Genomic DNA, 21,919 nt, shown 5'->3' with positions numbered 1-21,919 from the left:
AGCAGCCTGAAGGTGGGGGGAGAAGAAGGAGTGGCTCCACCTGCAGCTGATCAGCCTTCAAGGATGTGGAGGAGAAGGCACTGACAAGAACTAGTTGGCCCCAGCCTCCTTTCCCTTCAGGCTACTGTTCAGCAGGTGAAGCTGACTTCTGGCCCATGAATGACACTATTGCTCTGTAGAACTATTCCTGCAGGCTTGATGGCTAAGTCTGAGAAACACAGGAACTCTGAGAATGGTAGACGAAATTAATGGACTATGCAGAATTGGACAAAGTGACAAGAAGGATTTGAAACCTGCGGGACCAGAGATTTACAGAAGATTGGAAGAAATATATGAACTAGTTGAAGAGCAATTGTAGCCAACAAATTACGCTAGTAGGACTACAAGAAGTTTTGTAAGGAGAAATATATGAAGTGTTACAAAGTAGAAAAAGAGATATTGGTAATGAGTTTTAAATGTAATAGGGAAAGTAAGAAATGCATCCTAGGAGATTAGATTGGTACATTTTCAGACAGGACTGATGGAAGTCATAAAATTGAATAAGATGTAAATGTATGTTTAATTACTGTTGAAAATGGTATGTTAAAAAACTAATATATATGTGAGAAACACAGGAACTCTGCTTTGCCTTGGTAATCTGGCCACATCACTCTCCATCCTCCCTTAAAGGCTGTGCCTGGGCAGGTGGCCTAGGGAGAGTCCCAAGAGGCCTGGAAGGCTAGTTTGACCCCTAGGCCTAGGTACCCCAATCCTTAACTAAATAAAAGCAAAGGTGTTCTTGCATTTCTATCTAGTAAGCTGTAGTTCATTTTGGGCCGTAGGCTTTGATGCTTGATCATTCGTGCTTCTCTCATGGCTGGATGATACAGGTAGATGGTTTGTTGGAGCTGTAGAGGGAGGGTTCCCGTAGGATTGGAGAGCTTGATACTGAGGCTCCTAAGGGGGAGCCATGCCTCCCTCTCTAGCCCCATATCCCTTTCCAGGGCCATTGGAGTCTATCTCTGACACTTCTATGGCATTTACCATGTCACCCACCCTGGAGCTGTCTGATGCTGGGTGTAGACCTGCCTCCCTAGGGTACTAACGTACAGAGCAGAATAGCTAAAAAACCTCTGGTTTGAGCTACATTTTGGAATTTAAACCAGAAAGTAATACCAGACAGTTGTTGGAATGGTGGAAGTTTAATGAGCAGTATTAGCACAAACAGATCCTCACTAAACACAAGTGCTTTATAACTCTAGAAACTGGGTCAACCCACTTTTCTACAACATGTCCGTTCCATCTCTGAATTTTTGCATAATCTTTGCCGCGGAGGAAACCAGTCCAATGTTCTTAACAGAGGTGTGTGGGCATGAAAGCTCATCAATGTGGTGGATTTTGGGAACAGGAAGAGGTCTTTTTTGGGGGGGGCAGCCTTCGTCTATATTTCCATTCTATATTTCCATTCTATCCCTTGTCTATGTTTCCACTCCTTTGTGTTTAAGCCATTGTTCTGATGCAATGGGAGGCAGGGTAATTACCTGCCAATTACTGGGATGACAGCTATATCATAATCAGGACCATATGGACTCTGTGCTTTAAATATGTATACAACTGGAAATCTTTCTGACCCTCCCTCCTGCAATTGTAATAGTTTCCCAGGCGTTGCCTGGACATTCTTAGGCCTGTCTTTGCTCCAGCACTCAAGGGATAGAGGAAAAGGGAGAGGGAACACCTAACGAAAGTCACACACCCAATCACCTCCTAATTTTAGCAGAATGCCACCCTGGGACCCTCTAAAAGATAGTAACCGGTGTGTGTGTGTGCGTGTTGGTCACCTAAGGGAAGATGGTGAGACCCTTCTGCCATTTCTATAATGTGAGCATTGCTTCACAGCCATGAGGACTTGAAACCTGAGTCCTTCCCTGTAAATAAAGCTGATATTTTCAGAATAAGCTCAACATCAAATTCTACACAGACACCAACCCATATATGCCTGTGAACCAAGTAGTTTCTAAGATGCAACAAGAAAGACATTTTGCCATCTTAATGTTTTGAATTCCAAATTCATCTTCTTGAAGACCAGGTTGGTGACTGAAATTGGTAGTGCCATTATATTTCTTTCCTTTTTGAGAGGTTGCAGCAATTTTGTTCCTCAAACCACCGAAATTTCCAAAGTATACAGGACATAACTGCACTCTTGGTGGGGGATCAACTGGGATGGTGAATAAGCTGATACCACATCTTGCCCCTTACATTTGTGTGTGAAAAAGAATACTGGATCTGTTGGTGAAAAACGACAACACCAAATCCCAAATCCCAAATAAATACGTTGTTTCCCCAAACATCACAGTGAAGAATGCACTCTCTGAAGAAGAAGAAGGAAAGAACACCTTGGATCCTTTAATAACCTTCAGGATCCTCTAAGGGATAGCAAGTGTACAGTTAGGGAAGGGGGGGGGGTCTATCTCAGGGTCAGAGAACATGCTTTGCATGTCAAAGGTCACAGGTTTAAACCTCAGCATCTCCAGATAGAGCTGAGAAATATGCTCATCCAAAAACCCTGGACAGCTGCTGCCAATCAGTGTTGACAATACTGAGCTGGCTAGAACCAATAGTCTGTGTTGATACAAGGCAGCTTCCTAGGCTCTCTAGGCCTTTCAACAGACCCTCCATTTCCTCTTCTTTCACTCCCCTCAAGTCCCACAGAAAAATATGGTCCCTTCAAGGTTCTGCCCTCATCTTTGTAAAACAGATGGCTGTGGAATCCCTCCAGTCTTACTCTGTCAGTCCATGCCGGGAGATGTAAGACAGTCTTGCTGGGTCATCCCACACAAACACATACACAACTCCAGGCAAACCTCTTCTGATACTGGGAAGTCCTTCCATGTTCTATGTGGCTTCCGATGCCTCCAAGAGGAGGGGTTAAGAAGTATCTTTCAGCTCTGGGCTTTGAGGTACTGGTGGGGGCACCTCTGTGGCTGGCGACTGCATTTCTTGAGACCTGTCTGGGATTGGGGAGGGGAGGTGGGGAGAGGGTCAAGCAAAGAGACAAGATCAGCGAAGGAGCAGCCAGAAAAAAATGTGCATTTCAATGAAAGATGCAAGGAGGGAACAAGGTTCCATCTCGGCCTGTGATGTTTCTATTCTGCTGCAATTTGGCTCCTGCTAAAACCTGTATTATGCATTTCACCATCTCCTGCAGTGGAAACAGATTTTTAATTACATAATTAATCTCTGTGGAGAATAAGGCTGTAGCTTGATGGTAAGGTCTAGGACACTAGGTTTAGGATGCTGAAAGATTTAGGACAAATAAACGAAAGTACTTCTTCATACTGTACATAGTCAAACTATGGAATTTGCTCTCCCAGGAGGCAATAATGATGTCAGGGATTGGACTCAAGAGGGTGAGACAGGAGGAGGAATGGTGGAGATCACCCACCCCCTTCTTCTGACGCTGTGGGAGAAGAGGAATGCAGCTTTGATTTACAGTAGGAGTTTGAGGAGTCTGAGGGAAGTCCCAACTCAGAGATAGGCGAACAGAAGAGTTGGGCAGTGTTAGAAGAAGGAGAGGTGGGTAGGACTGGGGCAGGGCAGCCAGATGACACGTTGTCACTGGAAAGTATTTCTGATCCCCCTTCTCCCAGAACACGACGTTCATTAGGAGTAAGGAACAAAGGACTCAAAGGCATTTGACCACAAGTGGCCACTGTAAGGGAAGGGGTTGTTGATAGGAAGGAGGAAGGAGAAGGAGCCCAGTTTGGAGCAACGCCATAGTTAAGGCTTGAGGCCTACAACTGTGAAAACAAGGATGGAATAAAACTCATTAAAAAGGACTCTCCTTGTTTTCTCTGCTCTTGCTGCAACCGGAGAAGGAATAGCTTTCCCAAAGCCTTGGAAAAGCCTTGACAGATGACCACCAACTTGGATGGCATTAAAACAGGATTAGACAAATTCATGAAGGAGGGGACTAGCAATAGCTACTACCCATGATATCTATGCCCTGCCTCCGCAGTTGCAGGCCTCAATGCTTTTGAATAACAGCTGCTAGAAACCATGGGAGGGGAGAGGACTCTTGTGTTCATGTTCTGCTCACTGGTTTCCCTCAGGCATCTGCTTGGACACTGTGAGATTAGGATGCTGGACTTGATAAGCCACTGCCTTGATTCAGGAGGCTATTTTTATGTCCTTGCATCCAAGCCGTTTCGTTTGCATGCAAGATGTTGCAGGTTCGGCGATCTCATTACTGAGCAGGTTTTGTCAGGAGTTCGTCCTACACTCGAGTAGGACCCTGGTGAGACACATGCCCGACTGGCATGTTCTCTCCCTTCTGGTCAATCGTTCAGGAGCTTCAAAAGCTTTCTTCTGCCTGAACATCGCAGCGACCGATGCCAGCAGACATCGACACACTTAGGGATCTGCAGAGTCTTTGCAGCTTGCGTAACAGACCTCAGCAACTCAGCATTTTGGCTCATCTACTTTATTTACATATAAACACACATGGAGCACTGCAACATGGCTCCCTCTCTCTCTAGCATCAGACAGCAAAGAGAAAAAGAACAAAGGACAATAGTCCCACTTCACGGAACACAGTAACACAAACCTCCTGTCTCCGTCACTTCCCACTCTGTGGAGTCAAAACATATACCGTCATGTGATAGACAACATTCCCATGACTGCAATCATGGAGCAGAAATTCTAACAGGTTTTGGGTGTACTAGGGCCATTCAAACCAACAAGTCCAGTATAACAGAGGAAGAATGTTAGGAGCAGTTCCATTGGCCAAAGCTACCACTGACATGGGAAGCGTTAGAAAATAAGGCCGATATCTACCTGAGTTTAGAGACATTTCCGCCAGTTTCATAGGCAAGTCAGTGGGAGTGACGCCCGACGGCGAGCCCAGAATGTCCGGCAACGCGTTCCTTCGACCAGTGCGCCCAGATGATGCAAAATCTAACACAGGCTCCACCTCAGTCATACTTCCCCTGAAATGACACACAGGAAGTTCCAAGTTAGGCAAGGGATGCCTACGAGATAGTAGAAAAAGCTTAAGTGAGCTAGGCCCCCCGCCATGCAGATCTGAACAGAAGAAGAGGAAGAGTTTGATATCCTGCTTTATCACTACCCGAAGGAGTCTCAAAGCGGCTAACATTCTCCTTTCCCTTCCTCCCCCACAACAAACACTCTGTGAGGTGAGTGGGGCTGAGAGACTTCAAAGAAGTGTGACTGGCCCAAGGTCACCCAGCAGCTGCATGTGGAGGAGCGGAGACGCAAACCCGGTTCCCCAGATTACGAGTCTACCGCTCTTAACCACTACACAACACTGGCTCTCATCAGCATTTCCTTGCTCTGGAGATCTGCTCCTGTTAATGGGAAAACTCATCCCGACTGGGTCCAAAAGGCAGGGAGTTTGAAAGCTGCCACCCCCAGAAAGGAACATAGGGAGCTGACTTATACCAGGGCAGTCCCTTTGTCTATCTGGAAGGTAAACAGCATTTCAGTGTGCTCTGGAAGCGGTTTAGTCATTCTGGCCACATGACCCGGAAAGCTGTCTGTGGACAAATGCCGGCTCCCTTGGCCTGAAAGCAAGATGAGTGCCACAACCCCATAGTCGCCTTTGACTGGACTTAACTCTCCAGGGGTCCTTTATCTGTACCTAGCTTGCTGGGGCAGCAGAGCTGCAATGCTAACTTCCCGGCATGTGGGTTGCAATTGCCTACTGCAGGGGAACCTTTTGGCCCTGCAGATGTTCCTGAGCTGCAAGTTCCATCAGGCCCAGCCAGCATGGCCAATGGCCAGGGATGATGGGAGTTGCAGTTTGGCAACATCTGGATGGCCAAAGGTTCCCCACACTTGTGCTAGGTAAAGGTAAAGGGACCTCTGACCATTAGGTCCAGTTGTGGCCGACTCTGGGGTTGCGGTGCTCATCTTGCTTTACTGGCCGAGGGAGCCAGCGTACAGCTTCCGGGTCATGTGGCCAGCATGACTAAGCCGCTTCTGGCGAACCAGAGCAGCGCACGGAAATACAGTGGTGCCCCACAAGACGAACGCCTCGCAAGACGGAAAACCCGCTAGACGAAAGGGTTTTCCGTTTTGGAGGTGCTTCGCAAAATGAATTTCCCTATGGGCTTGCTTCGCAAGACAAAAATGTCTTGCGAGTTCCTGCGGGTTTTTTTTTCCTTCCCCCCTTTTTCTAAGCCGCTAAGCCGCTTATCAGCTGATCCGCTAAGCCAATAAGCCACTAAAAGCCGCTAAGCCGCTAATAGCGCTAATCCGCTAAGCCGTCAATGGGCTTGCTTCGCAAGACGAAAAAACCGCTAGACGAAGAGAATCGCGGAACGGATTCTTTTCATCTTGTGAGACACCATTGTACCATTTAGCTTCCCGCCAGAGTGGTACCTATTTATCTACTTGCACTTTGATGTGCTTTTGAACTGCTAGCATCCCTAATAGTTGGACCTTTACTGTCTGCATAAAACCCTTCAACAAAGAGCTGTTGCAGAACGCAGCGGAATGTTGACTAAGGCATACCGTTGATACTGTGTGACTCCTCTGCTGAAGGAGCTGATCTGGCTGCCAAGATGCTAGCAGGCACAAGTCAAGGTTTGGCTTTTAGCATTTAAAGTCCTTTCCTGCTATATCGCTTCTCAGCAGCTGCACTCCTCAAATGGAGCACTGCTGAGAGTAACAAATGCCCCAGAGGTGTGCTTAGCCTGCACCAGAAACTGGGCTTTTAGTATTGCAGCTCCAGCTCTCTGGAATCAATTGCCAGCTGAAATCAGACTAGTGTGATGATGTTCAGGTGCAGACTGAAAACAGTTTTGTTTAGGGAATTTCCCCCTGAGGTGTAACCCAGTCATTTATGGAAGATCAATTCAATATATGATATAACTGTTTTGAGAGTCTGTATGGGTGGTTTTTATTATTTCAGAGTTCGTTGATTTTATCTTATTGTTCTTAGAGCTTTTGGATTATATTCAATTAAGTCCTATGCAGAAGATAAAATGGTTTCTAAGACGTTCGCAACTCTGATCCATAATTAAAACACACAACAACACTGAAACATCTTTAATAAATAAAATATATGATAAAGCAAAAAAGTTAAAAAGAACAATTAAAAAAATTAAGAAACAGTTAAAACAATAAAAAGACAAGTTCAGTTCAGGGGACTGCTTGCCCAGAGGTGTGTCTTGAGGAGCCGGCACAATGCCAACACTGATGGGGCTGCTCATATTTTAGCAGGGAGGGCATTCCACAACACTGGAGCCATCAGGGAAAAGCTCACCTCTGTGTTACCACAGTCATCAGGCCACTGGAGCCAACTCCAGGGGGTTGTGGGTGCTTTGGCACCCACAATATATTTGTGGGTACTGGGCACCCTCCTCCCAAAGTTAATGGGCAAAGTTGAAGCCCTTTGTTGAACCACAATCTTCGGCATGATATGGCACCTATGTATCAGGCTATGGCAAAACTAAGCACGTTCCATTAGCTCAGAGGTTTTCAACCTTTTTGAGCCCATGGCTCTCTTGATGAACTACAGTGGTACCTTGGTTCTCTATCTTAATCCGTTCCAGGAGTCCATTTGACTCCTGAAACAGTTCGAAAACCAGTTGGCTGCAGGAGCTTCCTACACTCAATTGGAAGTCACAGAAGCTGCATTGGACGTTCGGCTTCCAAAAAATGTTTGCAAACTGGAACACCTACTTCCAGGATTGCGGCTTTCGGGAACTGATTTGTTCAGGAGCCAAGCTGTTCCACTGTACATGGAGTTTCTGTGGCACCCCTGTGGGGCTCAGGAGCCCAGTTATGTCTCCTCTTGCCTGCAGAGCTGGCAGCCCCTCACCCCTTTTCAAACACCCTCCCTTGTGGATTGTTCCCTCAGCCTGCCCCCAGCCTCAAAGAGAGGTGCTTTCCAGAGGCACTATTCACCTGTGGGGCTTATAGCTAGGGATGCTGCACTAAATAGCTGTGCAAGACTTTGGGAGGCAGAGACACAAGAAGATACCAGAGGAGGGAGGGAAAGAAAGAGGGACAGAGGCCAGTGTTGCCTGCGGCACCCCTGACCACCATTCAAGGCACCCCAGGGTGCCATGGCACACTGGTTGAAAAGCACTTTATTAGCTGATTGTTGATGTGCCCCTGACTTGAGCTGACCTGGGATCCATCACCACCATTTCTCTTGTGGGCCCCAAGACTCAGCAGAACAGGATAAATGGAGTCACCTGACCAAAATTACCCAGCATGCTCTTCTGATCTTCCATAGCATCCACACATCATGAGCTTGCTCTACAACATTGTTCTCTAGTAAACCTCTTGGCTGGAAATGCTCACCCTGGTGAAACTGTGACATCTCCCTCCCTCCTCCCCCACAAAAAAGATGACTATTCAGCTTTTCTCCCCCAAACCATTGGACTCATGAACTGGAGTGCACTCTGTAAAACTGGAGGAATCCCATGTACTTCGTGACTCTTAAGGTCAGCACATACACACACACTCATTACGTTTCATGGCGAGCAAATGAGCCATCACAGATGAGTTGCCACTGTTGAAATTTGCACCTCAAACACAAGGCTTTCTAATGGAGGAGATAACTCTCAGCCAAACGTGAGAACTGTCAAAATATTGACTAATCAAGGTGACAAAAGTTCAACTGGTATCCAGGCATGTGTGACTCAGCTCTTAGAGCCAATTTAAGCTTTAAAGAGGCCATGTAGCATATGCTCCCACTGATCCTGTTTGCAAGGGATGGCTCCTGTTATTGTTATTCTTACTAGATTTACTTTTTCTCTACTTTGCCTTTTCTGGGGTTTTTTTTTGGGGGGGAGATTGGGAATGCCATAATCACACACACACACACACACACACACACACACACACACACAGAGTGTGTGTACATAATCTATATATAAAATCTATATCAATATCTATATCTATATATGAGAATTCTTCATGTTTCAGCCCCGATGCCTCAAATTTCTAAAAGGATAAACTATGATTTTATAATTTTAACCAATTTTATCTTTACTGTATTGTTGAGTTTGATGGACACCACTTAAGAGACAATTGTGATTACGTTGCACATGCAAGGCTTAAATAAATAAATAGGCATGGGGGAACCTGTGTTCCTCTACATGTCTCTCCTTCCTCTCTGACCAGTGGCGTAGCGTGGGTTGTCAGCACCCGGGGCAAGGCAAGTAATTTGCGCGCCCTAACCCATGGATTTGCGCCCCCTAACCCGTGGATTTGCACCCCCTAACCCTAACCCCCAGATGTTGCGCCCGGTGCGGCCGGCCCCCCCTGCACCCCCCACGCTACGCCACTGTCTCTGACATCACATCTCTCCTAGTAGAGCAACCTAACTCTGAGTGATCATTATTTGGCCTGATTTGGTGTGCATTTCCACCAAATTTGACACAAAGCTCTCATTTATAGCCTACTTTTCTTCCAGGCAGCTCAAGGTGGCATGCATGTCTCTGCCCCTCCCCATTTCTCCCCCCCCCTCCAGCAACTGTGTTAGGTTAGGCTGTGAAGCAGTGACTGGTCCAAAGTTGACCAGTGAGCTTCATTGTGGAATGTGAATTTTAACCCTGGTCTCCCAGGTTCTAGCCAAACGCTCCAACCACTACACCCCACTGACTCTTACATTTGCCAGTAGCAATACAATTGCCAACGTCGTGCTTTCCTTTCATTCTCCCTTTCCCCATAACTTCATGTCCAGGCAGCAAATGCTGCTGCATGTGTTTTGACCTACAGCTGTTATCAGAACAAGTATAAACAGATCCAAATATTCTATATACCGGCTTTCCCCATCCTGATGCTGCCCCCCCCACAATAGTTTAGAAAATTCCCATCTGCCCAAACCAGCATGACTTGTGTAGCCAAAACAGCACCATCCACACCCACAAAATTACATATCAACAGGCTTGGGGAAAACCCAAGGTTTTCAGAAGGACAAAAAAAATCCTTAGAGAAAAGAAATCAAAGAGGAGAAACCTCCCACCACCCCACAAATGGGGTCACTGAATGCTGGCTGATACACACACACGGCTGCTCCCCCTGCTTGCTTTACTTGCCAATCCTACCTACCTGTCAACTTCTTTGCCAACCACACATGGCCACCCCCTCTTTCCTTTGCACCTAACCAAACCACTCTCCACCTGCACTGCTTCTTCACATGCCTGCCTGCCATCATGTTGCAGTTGGTTTGGCCACCTTTTGGCAGATGCACAAACTGCAGCGTGATGACCACATTACGTTTTTATCTATATACGAAGATATATATGTGTGCGCCCACACAAACATTTACCTGGATATTGGTGCTACAAGAGTGCACCTGTTTTCCACTGTTGAAACAACGGGGGACACACACACACAAGATGGTGCAATCTCCTATGTGATTTATACACCTCAGAAACATATTGAGGAACTACATTTTTGGAAGTAGCTCAGTGTCATGAAGGAGAAGCTAGAAATCTTATCTGCGCTCCAAAGTAGAGCGGTCATAAATTCAGAGGTGGCTTGTTTAATTGGCTCTCTTGGTTTAATGAGGATTAGTAGCAGGGGAGGAGAAGAATTCCTTTTCACAGCATGCAGCACAGGGATGCTGCTAGACCAGGAGTTGCTATCCTTTTAGGACGCACGGGCAAATTTGCAAAGCAGACAAACTATAGTCAACATGTGAGCTGTGGTTCAGTGGTAGAGCACCTGCTTTGCATGCAGAAGGTAACAGGCTCGATCCACAACATCTCCAGGAAGGATTGGGAGAGACCTCTGCCTGAAACCCTGAACAGTCGCTGTTAGTTGCTATAGACAGAGTTAGATGGACTAGTGGTCCGACTCAGTGTAAAGCACATCCTATGTTCCTATCTTCTGTGCACCATATACACACCTCAACCAAACACACACCGCTCCCACTCCCTATTTTATTGGCTACTAATTTCAGTGGGGAGATGTGGCCCTGTGGGCACCACGAAAGGCCTCTCTGGGTGTATGGGCGCCCATAGAAACCACATTGGCTCCCCCCTGCGCTAGTTCCCACTGTTGAAACTAGAGTTTGCTCTGGAAAATTTCAGGCTGAAAAGCTGGAGAGAGAGAGAGAGAGGGAGGATAAAGTTTGTGGGACTTCATTTGGGCAGATGTAGGACACTGAGGGGTGAGTGGGTTTGTGAAACGTGGGATTCTGATGCCAACCAGTGGGTGGATCTGGGTACTGGATCACATAAGCCTAAATGAGGTACTGAGAAAGACTGTGTGTGTGAAATAGCATTAAAATGAGATGATGCTATTGCTTGGTGCAGTTGCCTGTTCAGGAACATAGGAAACTGCCTTGTACAGAGTCAGACCATTGCTTAGCATTGCCTCCGCTGACTGGAAGCGGTTCTCCAGGATTTCAGGTAGGGTTCTAGCCCTACCTGGAATTGCCAGTGACTGCACCTGGGACCGAATGCATGCAAAGCAGATGTTCTTCCACCAGACGATGGTCTTTTCCTTTTACATGAATGCTGGAAAATAGCAGGGACTTTGTGTCAAAATTATGCCACCCAATTCCATCTTCAGCTCTGATACCACAATCCCCTCTCTTTGCTCACCTCAACTTTCTAGCCTGATGTTGCAAGGAAGCACCTAATCACAGGAGACCTTCAGAAGCCAGTTTCTGAGGCTTCGCGCGATCAAAGCACCTGGGAAGACATGTTTCTCTACCAAATACATATATAGGGAAGCCTCTCCGATTGCTTCACCGACACACCCCAAACTTGCCAAGCCGATATCACAATCCACAACCACTGTGACTCCACTATGTGACTTGTGCAAATAGACGACAACTGTAGTAAAGAGCCATCTGCTCGTATGCTTGGCGAGGTTTCAGCTCGGCTCCTCCTTTTATCACCACCACCACAATGAGAATGTCAGTCATTCCACTTGGAGTATTTGTCACACACAAAAACCCTGCTAATGCACACATGGCTTCAAAGATGGAAATGACAAGTGAAGAATTTTTTGCTTTTTAGAAAGTTTATTTTCTTTGCATTGCACACCCATAGTTGGCCATGGAAGCCAGCTCTCTCTCTCTCTCTCTCTCTCTCTCTCTCCACACACACACACACACACACACACACACACACACACACTCTTCTTCTTCTTTAACTGCCAATTATCTGGATTATCTGGATGGATAAATAATGCACTGATCCATATATACATCCAGAATAGTAGAACCCATGGTAAGCCACCTGTAACACCTCCCCCCCATTCCCTCCCAGGTCCCTCCCTTTTTCTCTTTTCCTCCACAAACCATCCAGCCACCTCCACATCAAGGGCACAAAGCAGCCAGGCACGCTTACCAGATGGACTGCTAAGAAATGGAGAGCCGGTTCTGCCACTGTGGTGGTCTCCGGTGAGATCGGGGTGAGAATAGAATCTGCCTGTGGAAAGGGGTTTCACTGTGCCCAGACAGTCTCCATGGCCAACAAAAGCATCTCTCCGTGTGTCTCTCTCCCTCTCTCTCCTTGGCTGAACCGCTCTCACGATGCTCTGGGTATCAGCAGACTGCTAGCTGCCTGATTTGCCTGCCGGATCTACCAACCGCTTTGAAGGGGGAGACCTGGTTACATTTCAGCTTTCCCCCCTGGCTAACCAGGCCTAGCAGTGGTCCATTTCCTTTCTCTTCTGCACTGTTTAGGACCAGGGAAAGCAGGGCTTCTGCTTCTCCCACACACCCTGTATAAATCCCCTCTCTCCGTGTCCCCCCCCCCCCTCTGCCTTCCTCCTGCTTTCCTGCCTCCCAGCTGGCACAACACTTGGTGCCTGCCTTTCTACACATGGCTATTTTGGAGCTGCCAGGGATGTGGATTAGCTTGTCTCTGGCAGTTTTTTTTAACCCAATGGCAGCAGCCAGACCTCTTTTCCAAGGTTTTTGACAGGCTATGATGGTGTTTGTGGTTGGTTGTTAGTGATGATTTGTTGCCCCTCCTGAAGCTTTCGTTACTGCCTTTATTGCTGGGCAGGGCTGCTGTGTCTGTAGATTTTTGTTCAAATAATGGTGGTAGTAGTACTAGTAACAACAACAACAAATTTGATGACCTGTTGCTCAGGAATTGAAGTAGAAAATCACAGAATCATAGAGTTGTAGAGTTGTAAAGTACCCCGTGGGTCATCTAGTCCAATGCCCTACAATGCAAGGAAGGATGAAGAGATATTATCACCATCTTCACCACCACCATCATCATCACCACTATTTCCCAGTTATTTTCACAGAGAAGCTGGATGGCAAATCTACTGCTGTGCATCTTTGCTCCTTTCCATGGGAGCAGCCAAAGTTATTATGTTTTTAGATCTGCCGTAAGCTGCCCAGAGTGGCTGGGGAAACCCAGCCAGATGGGCAGGGTATAAATAATAATATTATTAACAGTCACGACTTCCCCCACAGACTTATGGGAGCTGTAGTTTGTTAAGGCTGCTGAGAGTCATTAAAAAGGTAAAGGGACCCCTGACCATTAGGACCAGTCGCGGACGACTCGGGGTTGCGGTGCTCAAGGGAACCGTCATACAGCTTCTGAGTCATGTGGCCAGCATGACTAAGCCACTTCTGGTGAACCACAGCAGTGCACAGAAACACTGTTTACCTTCCCGCCGGAGCGGTACTTATTTATCTACTTGCACTTTGACGTGCTTTCGAACTCCTAGGTTGGCAGGAGCTGGGGCCGAGGAACAGGAGCTCACCCCGTTGTGGGGATTCGAACCGCCAACCTTCTGATCGGCAAGCCCTAGGCTCTGTGGTTTAACCCACAGCGCCACCCGCATCACTGCTGAGAGTTGTTAGGAGGCCCCTATTCCCCCCACAGAGCTACAATTCGCAGAGTTCCCTGGGAAGAGGGATTGATTGTTATGCCACTCTGAATATTTTAGCTGTGGGAAGAGAATTTGGGAGTCTCCTAACAAGTCTTGGTACGCTTAACAAACTAGAGCTCCTATAAGGCTTTGGGAGAAGCCATGCCTACTTAAACTGGTATGGTGCTGCTTTAATTGTGCAGTGTGAATGGGGCTGTCTGATGTGTAATGGGGAGATGTTCTAAGGGGTAAGTGTCACTGTGCGAAAGTGCTGATTCCTACATCATACGGAACAGACCTCCTGATGAGATGGTATCTGCAGGAGGCCCTTTCCAGCAGAGCACAGTGATTGGTTGAGTGTATAATGATGAGTGAGATCATCTTTTAGGTATCCCGTTCCAAAGCTGTATAGGGCTTTGTACACCAGTACACTTTGAACTTAGCCTGGTAGCTAACTGGTAGCCACTTGAACCTTTCTCCCATGCTAGCACATCATCTCCCAATACACCTGAGGGCTGCCGGCAGGCTTGCAGCTCTGCCCAACCAACTGCTCCCTATTTCACCTCTGCCCACAGCTGCATTCGTCTGTCAAATGGCAGCCCTGGTTTTCACTCTAAGGCTCAAGGTTTCAGGGCCCCAGGGCCGCAAGTGTAAATCTGAATCTAGACCCTGTCCAGCAGCTACGGACCTTTTGAACTGGAGACCCCTCCACAAGGATCCCAAGGGCCTCCTGTGCTACTGAGTCTGTGCACAACTGAAGAGTTAGCAGAGATGTGACAAGAGTCAAGCCAGAGGACCACCCCTTCAAGTATCTGCTATCTGCATTCTTCAGCAATAGGGCAGAGCCTGGGAAAGGTAACCAAGCTGGGGAACTATGCAAGAACCCAGCTCTTGTTGGAAGAAGTTGCCTCTTTCATGGGACCTGTCCAGGGTTCTGAAGCTGTCTCTGACCACTCTTGTTTCCAGAGTCTGGTTCTTGACCAGTTGCTACTCTGTCTCTGCTTGTTGGTCCATTGTCCCTGCTGGGCGCTCTACCTTGCTTCCTCCAGACTCTGTCATAGTCAAGACAGGACCCACTTTGCCCCCCCCCCCCTTTTTCTCTCTCCTCATTGTCATTTTGTTGTATTTAGGTTTTTGTAGGGGTTGTTTTATGAGAAGAGAGAGAGAAAATCCTAAAACTGGGATGCAATCCATCTTAGATGATTGTTTGCATTTGTGTGTGTATCTCTTTATGGCCCCCAGACAACCAAATGAAGACCTAGTACTAAAGTAGGAAAAGTCTTAAAGGGGACAAAAAGATAGTTCATCTCTTGTGGTTTTCTAACTAAATGCTCTCCTTTGCACTGCCAGAGTCCATGGCTGCTGAAACAGGCTAAGCCTTTTCAACCAGAAGAGTTTCTTCCAGTAGGTGGTCGAGCAAATCACCCAGACTGAGCTGCAGCCTTATTTAAGGCTCAGCCTGAGGTTACATGTTGCTGAAGCAACATTCTAAAATAGCTTCGGTTTGTGCGTCATGTGGAATGGTCAGTCCTGGCTGCACCATGTCTTGCCTAGGATCTTCAGTCTTCTAGCTGCTTGGAGCAGAACACTAATAAGGAATCCTGAGGAATGTAGGACCCTACACTGGTACAAAGTAACTGTTAAGTGCAGTGCCCCATTCTCACCAACGCTGGAACTGGGAGACTCAGGTTCCTCAATTACTGGTGAGGCAGTGGAGCTGTCCAGCAGGACTAGCTGCAATCTCCAGGACAAGGCTATTAAGAGCTGTCCAGCCAGGATGCTAGTATAAGGCCAGAGAGAGACAATGGTCAGAAAAGGCGTTGTTCCTGCAAGATCTAAGCCGAAATAAAAGGAGTACATAGCTGGTCCTATAGCCCCATCCCTTCTGGGTTCACTTTTAGGCTGTTCCTTTTCACAGTTAAAAGCCTTTCCTAGTGCCAACAACAGGAAGGCCCCATCCTGTGTGGTAGAAATGCCATCATCTAATGCTTGCTTCTGGTCAGGCTTGTTGAGGTTGATGTTCTTTAGAAGGTGATCTTGCAAGGTCCTGTACTGAAATGGCTGCTGTTCAAGATTCAGCCCAAGGGCTGCAATCCTTTGTGGGCAACCTTCCAAGGGCCACATGCCTGTGAGGGGACAGATGTGCCCCTTATCTTTGTTCAGGAGTCCAGCCATTCAGAATTAGAGGCTTCTGTACACACATCCCAGCACACAGGGTCTTTTGTACAGTTCAAGTGCATGTGCCAGCCAGGCTAAAGAACTGGAGGAGGCTGTGGATCAGGGCTGGTAGGAGAAAAGGCACAGTCTGCGGAGAGACCTGAGGGTCAGATAGAAAGGCCTGGAGGGCCATTTATGGTATTGGATATAAGGTTCCCTGCATTAAGAAAATACCATTTTTTAAAATACTGGATGTCAATGCAGCTTGAGCATTATGGAGGTTTATCTGTTGTAGTACTTTTCAGCTTGTTAGTCTTTTGGTCTATTGCAGGAGTACGGAAGCTGTGGCACTCCAGATGACTCCAATTCCCATCAGTCCCAGCCAACCTAATCAGCAGCCAGGGATGATGGGAGTTGTAGTGCAACATGGCCTAGAGGGCCATGTGGTCCCAAGCCTGGTCTGTTGCTTCAGTGGTGGAATTGTGCTATTTCTTTCCTTGGTCTCTCTGTTCTTGCATTTTTAAGTGTTAGTTCACACCAGCTATATATAGTATTGACAGTGGTAGGAGCTGTGGCATGTATTTTAATTATTATAAAAATGAGAACATTGAAAACAGAAAACAAACACAACTTCAGATGCATCCCAATGGATTCACTTTTCCAAATAGGATTTAATCCTTCTCCGTCCCTGGAATCTGATGGCAGTGCCATTTCTTACTACTCTTCCCGCCTTTCCTAAAAAGATCATTGCAGGTTTTTAGGCAGAGGTTGGACAGCCATCTGTCATGGATGATTTAGCTGGGATTCCTGCACTGCAGGGGGCTGGACTTAGGTGACTCTGGAGGCCCCTTCCAACTCTACAATTCTATGATTAACTCAAGGTGGCATGCATGATACCATCTGCGCATGGTCTTCTCACAGCAACCCTGTTAAGTAGGCTAAGCTAAGATGTAAGGATAGTGTCAGGGACTGACTGGACAGTGAGCAGTGGTGGCTGGATACTGATGTGTGGGCACTGAGAGAAATGGGGTTGAAGACTGTCTTGGAAGATGAAGGGATCAGTGATCTGTAACTGCAAGAAGACGAGTCAGACGAGGCAGGAGAAGCTGCAAGACTGGAGAGAACAGGTGCAGGAGGGAGAGGGAGAGAGGGAGAGAGGGAGAGAGGGAGAGAGGGAGAGGGAGAGAGAGAGAGAGAGAGAGAGAGAGAGAGGTCAGGCTGTTGCAGGGTCAAGGGCTTTGACACCTTCTCCTTCTGCCCCTGCCTCCCAGGACCAGGCAAGGATGGAAGAGAGAGGAGCAGAAGCAGGTTACACACAGACAGTGTCTTCACCTACTCGTGTGTAGCCTGGGTGGGGGAGATACATAAGCTGAGTTCAGGCGCAGGGACTCTCTGTTGCAGCAACTGCCTCATCAAGTTCTCATCTATGGGTAGCTGAGGGACATTGGATTGGCGGAGATGCCTTTCCATAATTTACACAAGTATACTTCTGTCAATGAATAGTTAATTCCTCCCTCTGGACATTCCTTGCCTGACAACGCTGTGACACACAGGCAAGACATACAGTGACCTTCGGTGCCGAATGGGAATCTAAACCTAGGTCTCTGTAGTCCATGCCTCAAGGCTAGATCACAGTAGCTCTCCCACTGGTAATCACAGGGAGCAGCCTAAGACCTGGAGAACATTCTTTTTTTTCCGATGATTGCAATAGTGGGGTTCAGTTTGAGCAGTTGTGGTTGGTGCCCTTTGAGACTCGTAGGGCAAAAGGCAGAAAGACCAACAGTAGGGGGAGTCAGAGCCAACGACAGGCAGTACCAGCCAATCCTAGTACTTTCAGCTGTTTTATTTATTTAGGCAATGCACATGCCACTTAATCACAATTATCTATAAGCAGTCGGCATCAAAGTCAGCCATACAACGAGGATAAAACCAGGCAAAAGCCATATAAAATCTGATCTAAACTGCACAAACTGAGTAGGGTAACAGGAGGGGGCTTGCTGGAGCTCTCTTTCTGTACAACGTCCACACCCCCATCTGCCAGCACCCACCACCCACAGATCTAGCCATGAAATTATGTGGCGCGCTGCCCTCTTTTCCAGCACAGAGGAGGTGCCAATTCGCAGGCGAAGCTCCAGCGAAGTTCCCATCTGTAATCAGAGGCTGCTTTCACTCTCTCTCCTGCTCCCTCCCCCAGCCCTGCTCAGTCCAAAGGATTTACTTAAAGCTCCTGGTTATTTTTTATCCCTAACTGCTGTTACACTGACATCCTTAGATGCTCTGCTGGCTCCAGGCAACTCGCTAACCCCTTTCACAGGGATCTAAATATAGACCCCAGCAGCTAAGCAGAATTCACTTAGCAGCTTGGCTGTTTGGGGGCTCTGTTGGATCAACACTGGAACAATCTCCCTTTGGGACGTGATGGGAGGTGGCGGCGGGGGAAAAACTCTGTGCGGGAGGCGAGATGAGGACCACCATCAGAGTCAATGGCATCCCTTTTCTATGCTTTTGTTTTACATCTCGCATTGACTTAAACTCTCACTTTTCTCTCTCGGCCTACCCGGCCTGAGATTCTGCCTTTCATTTGGTTACTGCCAGATCTATTCCAGTTCAATGCTGTAAGCCTTCCTCTTTGTCACAACACACTGGGCGGGGGAGGGATGCAATAAAAAGTACCATAAGCGCCTAATCCCATGGCTCTGCAACCAGCGTAGTGCAGTGGCAGTTGGTGCCTATTGTGGCTGGTAGGGCAGAAGGCAAAGAGGTCAACAGAAGGTGGAGTCAGAGCCAACGACGGGCAGAGCCAACCAATCCTAGTCTCCTGCCTATCCTCTTCCATGCTGCGTTATGGAAGATCAGCACTGAATCATAGATTGTAGAGTGGGGAGGGACCCCTAGTCCAACTCCCTATACAGTCATACCTCTTGTGCTTGCTTCACGTTGCAGCTTTTCATGTTGCGAATGGCACCCTGGAACGGATCGTGTCCGCAACTAGAGGTGCCACTGTAATGCAGGAATATGCAGCTGTCCCATATGGGTATTGAACCGGCAACCTTGGCATTGTCAGCACCATGCTCTAACCAACTGAGCTAACCGCTGAGAACATGAAAACATAAAAACAGCCTGCTGGATCAGGCTAATGGTCCACCTGTTCCAGCATCCTGTTCTCACAGTGGACAACCTATGGGAAGCACATAAGCAGGGCCTGAGCTCACTGGTGGAGGAAGAGGGGGGGCGGGGTGAGCACACTGCCCCTGGCAGCGCGATCCCGGTGGGGTGCCATCGCGGCTGCCCCCCACCTGTGCTGGGAGGCCCCCAGGATGCACACCACACCCCCAGGACACGCACCACACACGCCAGCCACAAAAATCTCCAAATGGGTCTGAACTTCAATGTCTAAAACTCCTGGTAGAGGACAAGGATCCAGAGATCACGCTAAAGGTTGCCAAATTCTGTGCGACTGCCATAAAACTTAGGGAACCAAAATGATTAAGGTTTTAAATGACAATTTTAAGTTATATTTTAGTGATCCAGATTTTATATATATTTTTAACTGCTATATCTGCATTGTCTATGTTATACCCAATTGCAATTCAATGTATTCCTGTTGTGTTTTACGATTTTCCTGATATTGTAAGTGAGCTGGAACTGGTCTGTGACCGTAATAATAAAATTCATTCCTATGTATTCATTCACGCCAGCCATGCCCCCTCCTGCTCTCCACCCCCCCATCCCCGGTGCCAGAGCATGAAGCTCCGCCACTGCCTGAGTTCAACAGCACTCTGCCCACCTGTGATTCTCAGCAATTGGTATTAAGTGTCATGCTGCCTCTTACAGTGGAGGTGGAATATGGCCATAGCAGCAAGTAACCATTGATAGCCTTATCCTCATTGAATTGTCTACTGCTCTTTTAAAGTGATCCAAGTTGGTGGCCGTCGCTGCTTCCCGTGGGAGTGAGTGCCATCATTTAACTATGCTCTGCAGAAGGTACTTGATTTTGTCTGTCCTGCATCTTCCAGCGTTCAGCTCCCTTGGATGTCCATGAAGTCTAGTGTTATTCGAGGAGTATAAAACTTTTCTCTAGCTGTGTTCTCCATGCCATGCCATATACAGGCTGAACAGAAGATGGAAGGGCTCACGGCATCAACTCTCCTAGCGGTCTTGCTCCCCACTGCAAGCCATATCTTTGGATCCAGCACAGAAAGCAAGTCATGCTTCTCGGTCTCTTCCCAGTTCAGGACAAGACTGACCACAGGTCTATTGTTTTCTACTTCCTGCCCCCTTTAGCCCACCTTCCTGGAGCACCTCTAGCTTGTACTTTCTGTGGCAACCATCCCCTGTACTCATGCAAAGGGATACTTAACACTTGGCTAGAGACTGGATTGATCACTTATCTCCCTCCCTCTCTCCAGAATCTCATCCTATGGATACAAAACCACAGGCTTGGAGAGGACCTCAAATACGGCCTCCAGATCAGCGTACTGATCAACTGACAACGTGCCTCCTGTTAGCTGGGCTTTTAGAGTTTTCTGAAAGGGTTAAAAAAGAGGGAGGAAACATATTTATAAAAAACTGCAGAGAGGAGAAGTGCCACGTAAGAAGAAGTGGTACGGTGGTACCTCGGGTTAAGTACTTAATTCGTTCCGGAGGTTCGTTCTTAACCTGAAACTGTTCTTAACTTGAAGCACCACTTTAGCTAATGGGGCCTCCTGCCGCCACTGTGCCGCCGGAGCATGATTTCTGTTCTCATCCTGAAACAAAGTTCTTAACCTGAGGTACTATTTCTGGGTTAGCGGAGTCTGTAACCTGAAGCATATGTAACCCGAGGTACCACTGTACTTTTGAACAAATACCTGCACCCTCAACTTATGTGGGCATTATTCAAAACCAAAGGAAGCATGCTGTTCTCTTTGAAACTTTTCTCTCTTCCCGTATGCAGATTTTATTCATGTCTGTGCAGGAAGGGTTGTGGCTTAATAGTAAGGTATCAGCTCCCAGATTCAGTCTTCTGCATCTGCAGGTGGGGCTGGGAACATTCTCTGCCTGAAACCCCAGAAAGCCTCTGCCAGCCAGTGTTGGCAATTCTGAGCTGGATGAATGAATGGCATGACTCGGTATAAGGCCATGGGTACAGTTAGGATTTGTATTGCAGGGGGGTGGGGGTGGGGCAGGACACCCACCTGTCACCGTCCAGATTCAGCATGAAATGTCTCAACAACAGTTGTTTCTAATGGCTTTCTTTGGACCCCAAGAAAAGCCTGTCAAAAATCTTTCTACAATTTCTACTCTCAGTTAAGTATTTTGATTTATTTACTTGATGCCCACGCCCACACCCATATATAAGGCTGCTTCCTATGTTCTTCGGTTATGAAAAATGTGTGTGTGTCTATACAGAGACTTTATCTATACCAGTTCTTAACATAACCATGCAATAAAATAAAATCCATCGATGCAGCCTCGTCAATGTGGACTTCTTGAATCAAGGGGTCAGCCCTAGAAGGAATAGGGAAAAGACCTCGCCGGGTGTCGGCTGTTAGGCTTCACGTGGCTGGGCGCTTACCCCGGTGCAGGGGGCCAAGCGGCACACCTTGCAAGATGACGTCATACGGATCCAGCCACCTCGGCCCCAAGGCGACAGCAATGACGTCACCACCCCAGCTGAGTGGGGCCAGATGCTCCTGCAGGGCTGGGCAGATCCCTATTCCGAGCATTGTGAGGAATCACCCCGTGCGCAGCGCAGCGCTGCTGCTCCAAAGGCCGGCAGCCTCTTCCCCGTCCGCCCCGGCGCTTCGACGCACCTGCCGCGCCTGCGAGGCTCCTCCTGCCGCCCGGCGTCTGGCGCGTCCCAGGTGCGCTCGACAGCGACTGCCAAGCCCCGCCCCGCCGCCTCAAGAGGGAGGGAGGGAGGGGGCGCGGCTACGGCCAGGCGTTCCCGAGCGTGGGCGGAAAGAGCCGAAGA

At 47.8% G+C, this 21,919-nt stretch overlaps 1 protein-coding gene across 2 annotated transcripts; it reads right to left on the bottom strand.

Moving 5' to 3' along the window:
* Window positions 1–1,162: 1,162 nt before the first annotated feature.
* Window positions 1,163–21,748, bottom strand: LOC307221743 (cAMP-dependent protein kinase inhibitor alpha-like). Of its 2 annotated transcripts, none has more exons than XM_079986542.1 (3): window positions 21,521–21,748; window positions 4,813–4,964; window positions 1,163–2,987 (listed from the first exon to the last, which is right to left on the bottom strand). In XM_079986542.1, the coding sequence occupies exons 2-3, from the start codon at window positions 4,955–4,957 to the stop codon at window positions 2,905–2,907; spliced, it is 228 nt and encodes a 75-aa protein (XP_079842668.1). In that variant the 5' UTR covers window positions 4,958–4,964; window positions 21,521–21,748; the 3' UTR covers window positions 1,163–2,904. The 2 variants fall into 2 exon arrangements, with proteins under 2 accessions (XP_079842668.1, XP_079842667.1); XM_079986541.1 differs by lacking the exon at window positions 21,521–21,748 and adding an exon at window positions 12,321–13,030.
* Window positions 21,749–21,919: the final 171 nt, after the last annotated feature.

The sequence above is a fragment of the Podarcis cretensis genome (assembly GCF_951804945.1).
Source record: "Podarcis cretensis genome assembly, chromosome: 8".
Classification (NCBI taxonomy): Eukaryota; Metazoa; Chordata; class Lepidosauria; order Squamata; family Lacertidae; genus Podarcis; species Podarcis cretensis.
Note: the sequence above shows the minus strand (reverse complement) of the source record. Positions and strands in the feature narration are given on the sequence as shown.

What these genes read in the sequence shown, in the direction of transcription:
- LOC307221743 (XM_079986542.1), bottom strand. Translation starts at nt 4,957, where the DNA reads ATGACTGAGGTGGAGCCTGTGTTAGATTTTGCATCATCTGGGCGCACT. An exon ending in GGAAATGTCTCTAAACTCAG is followed by an intron (nt 2,988 to 4,812) that starts GTAGATATCGGC and finishes CCCCAATCCCAG; the next exon opens with ACAGGTCTCAAGAAATGCAG.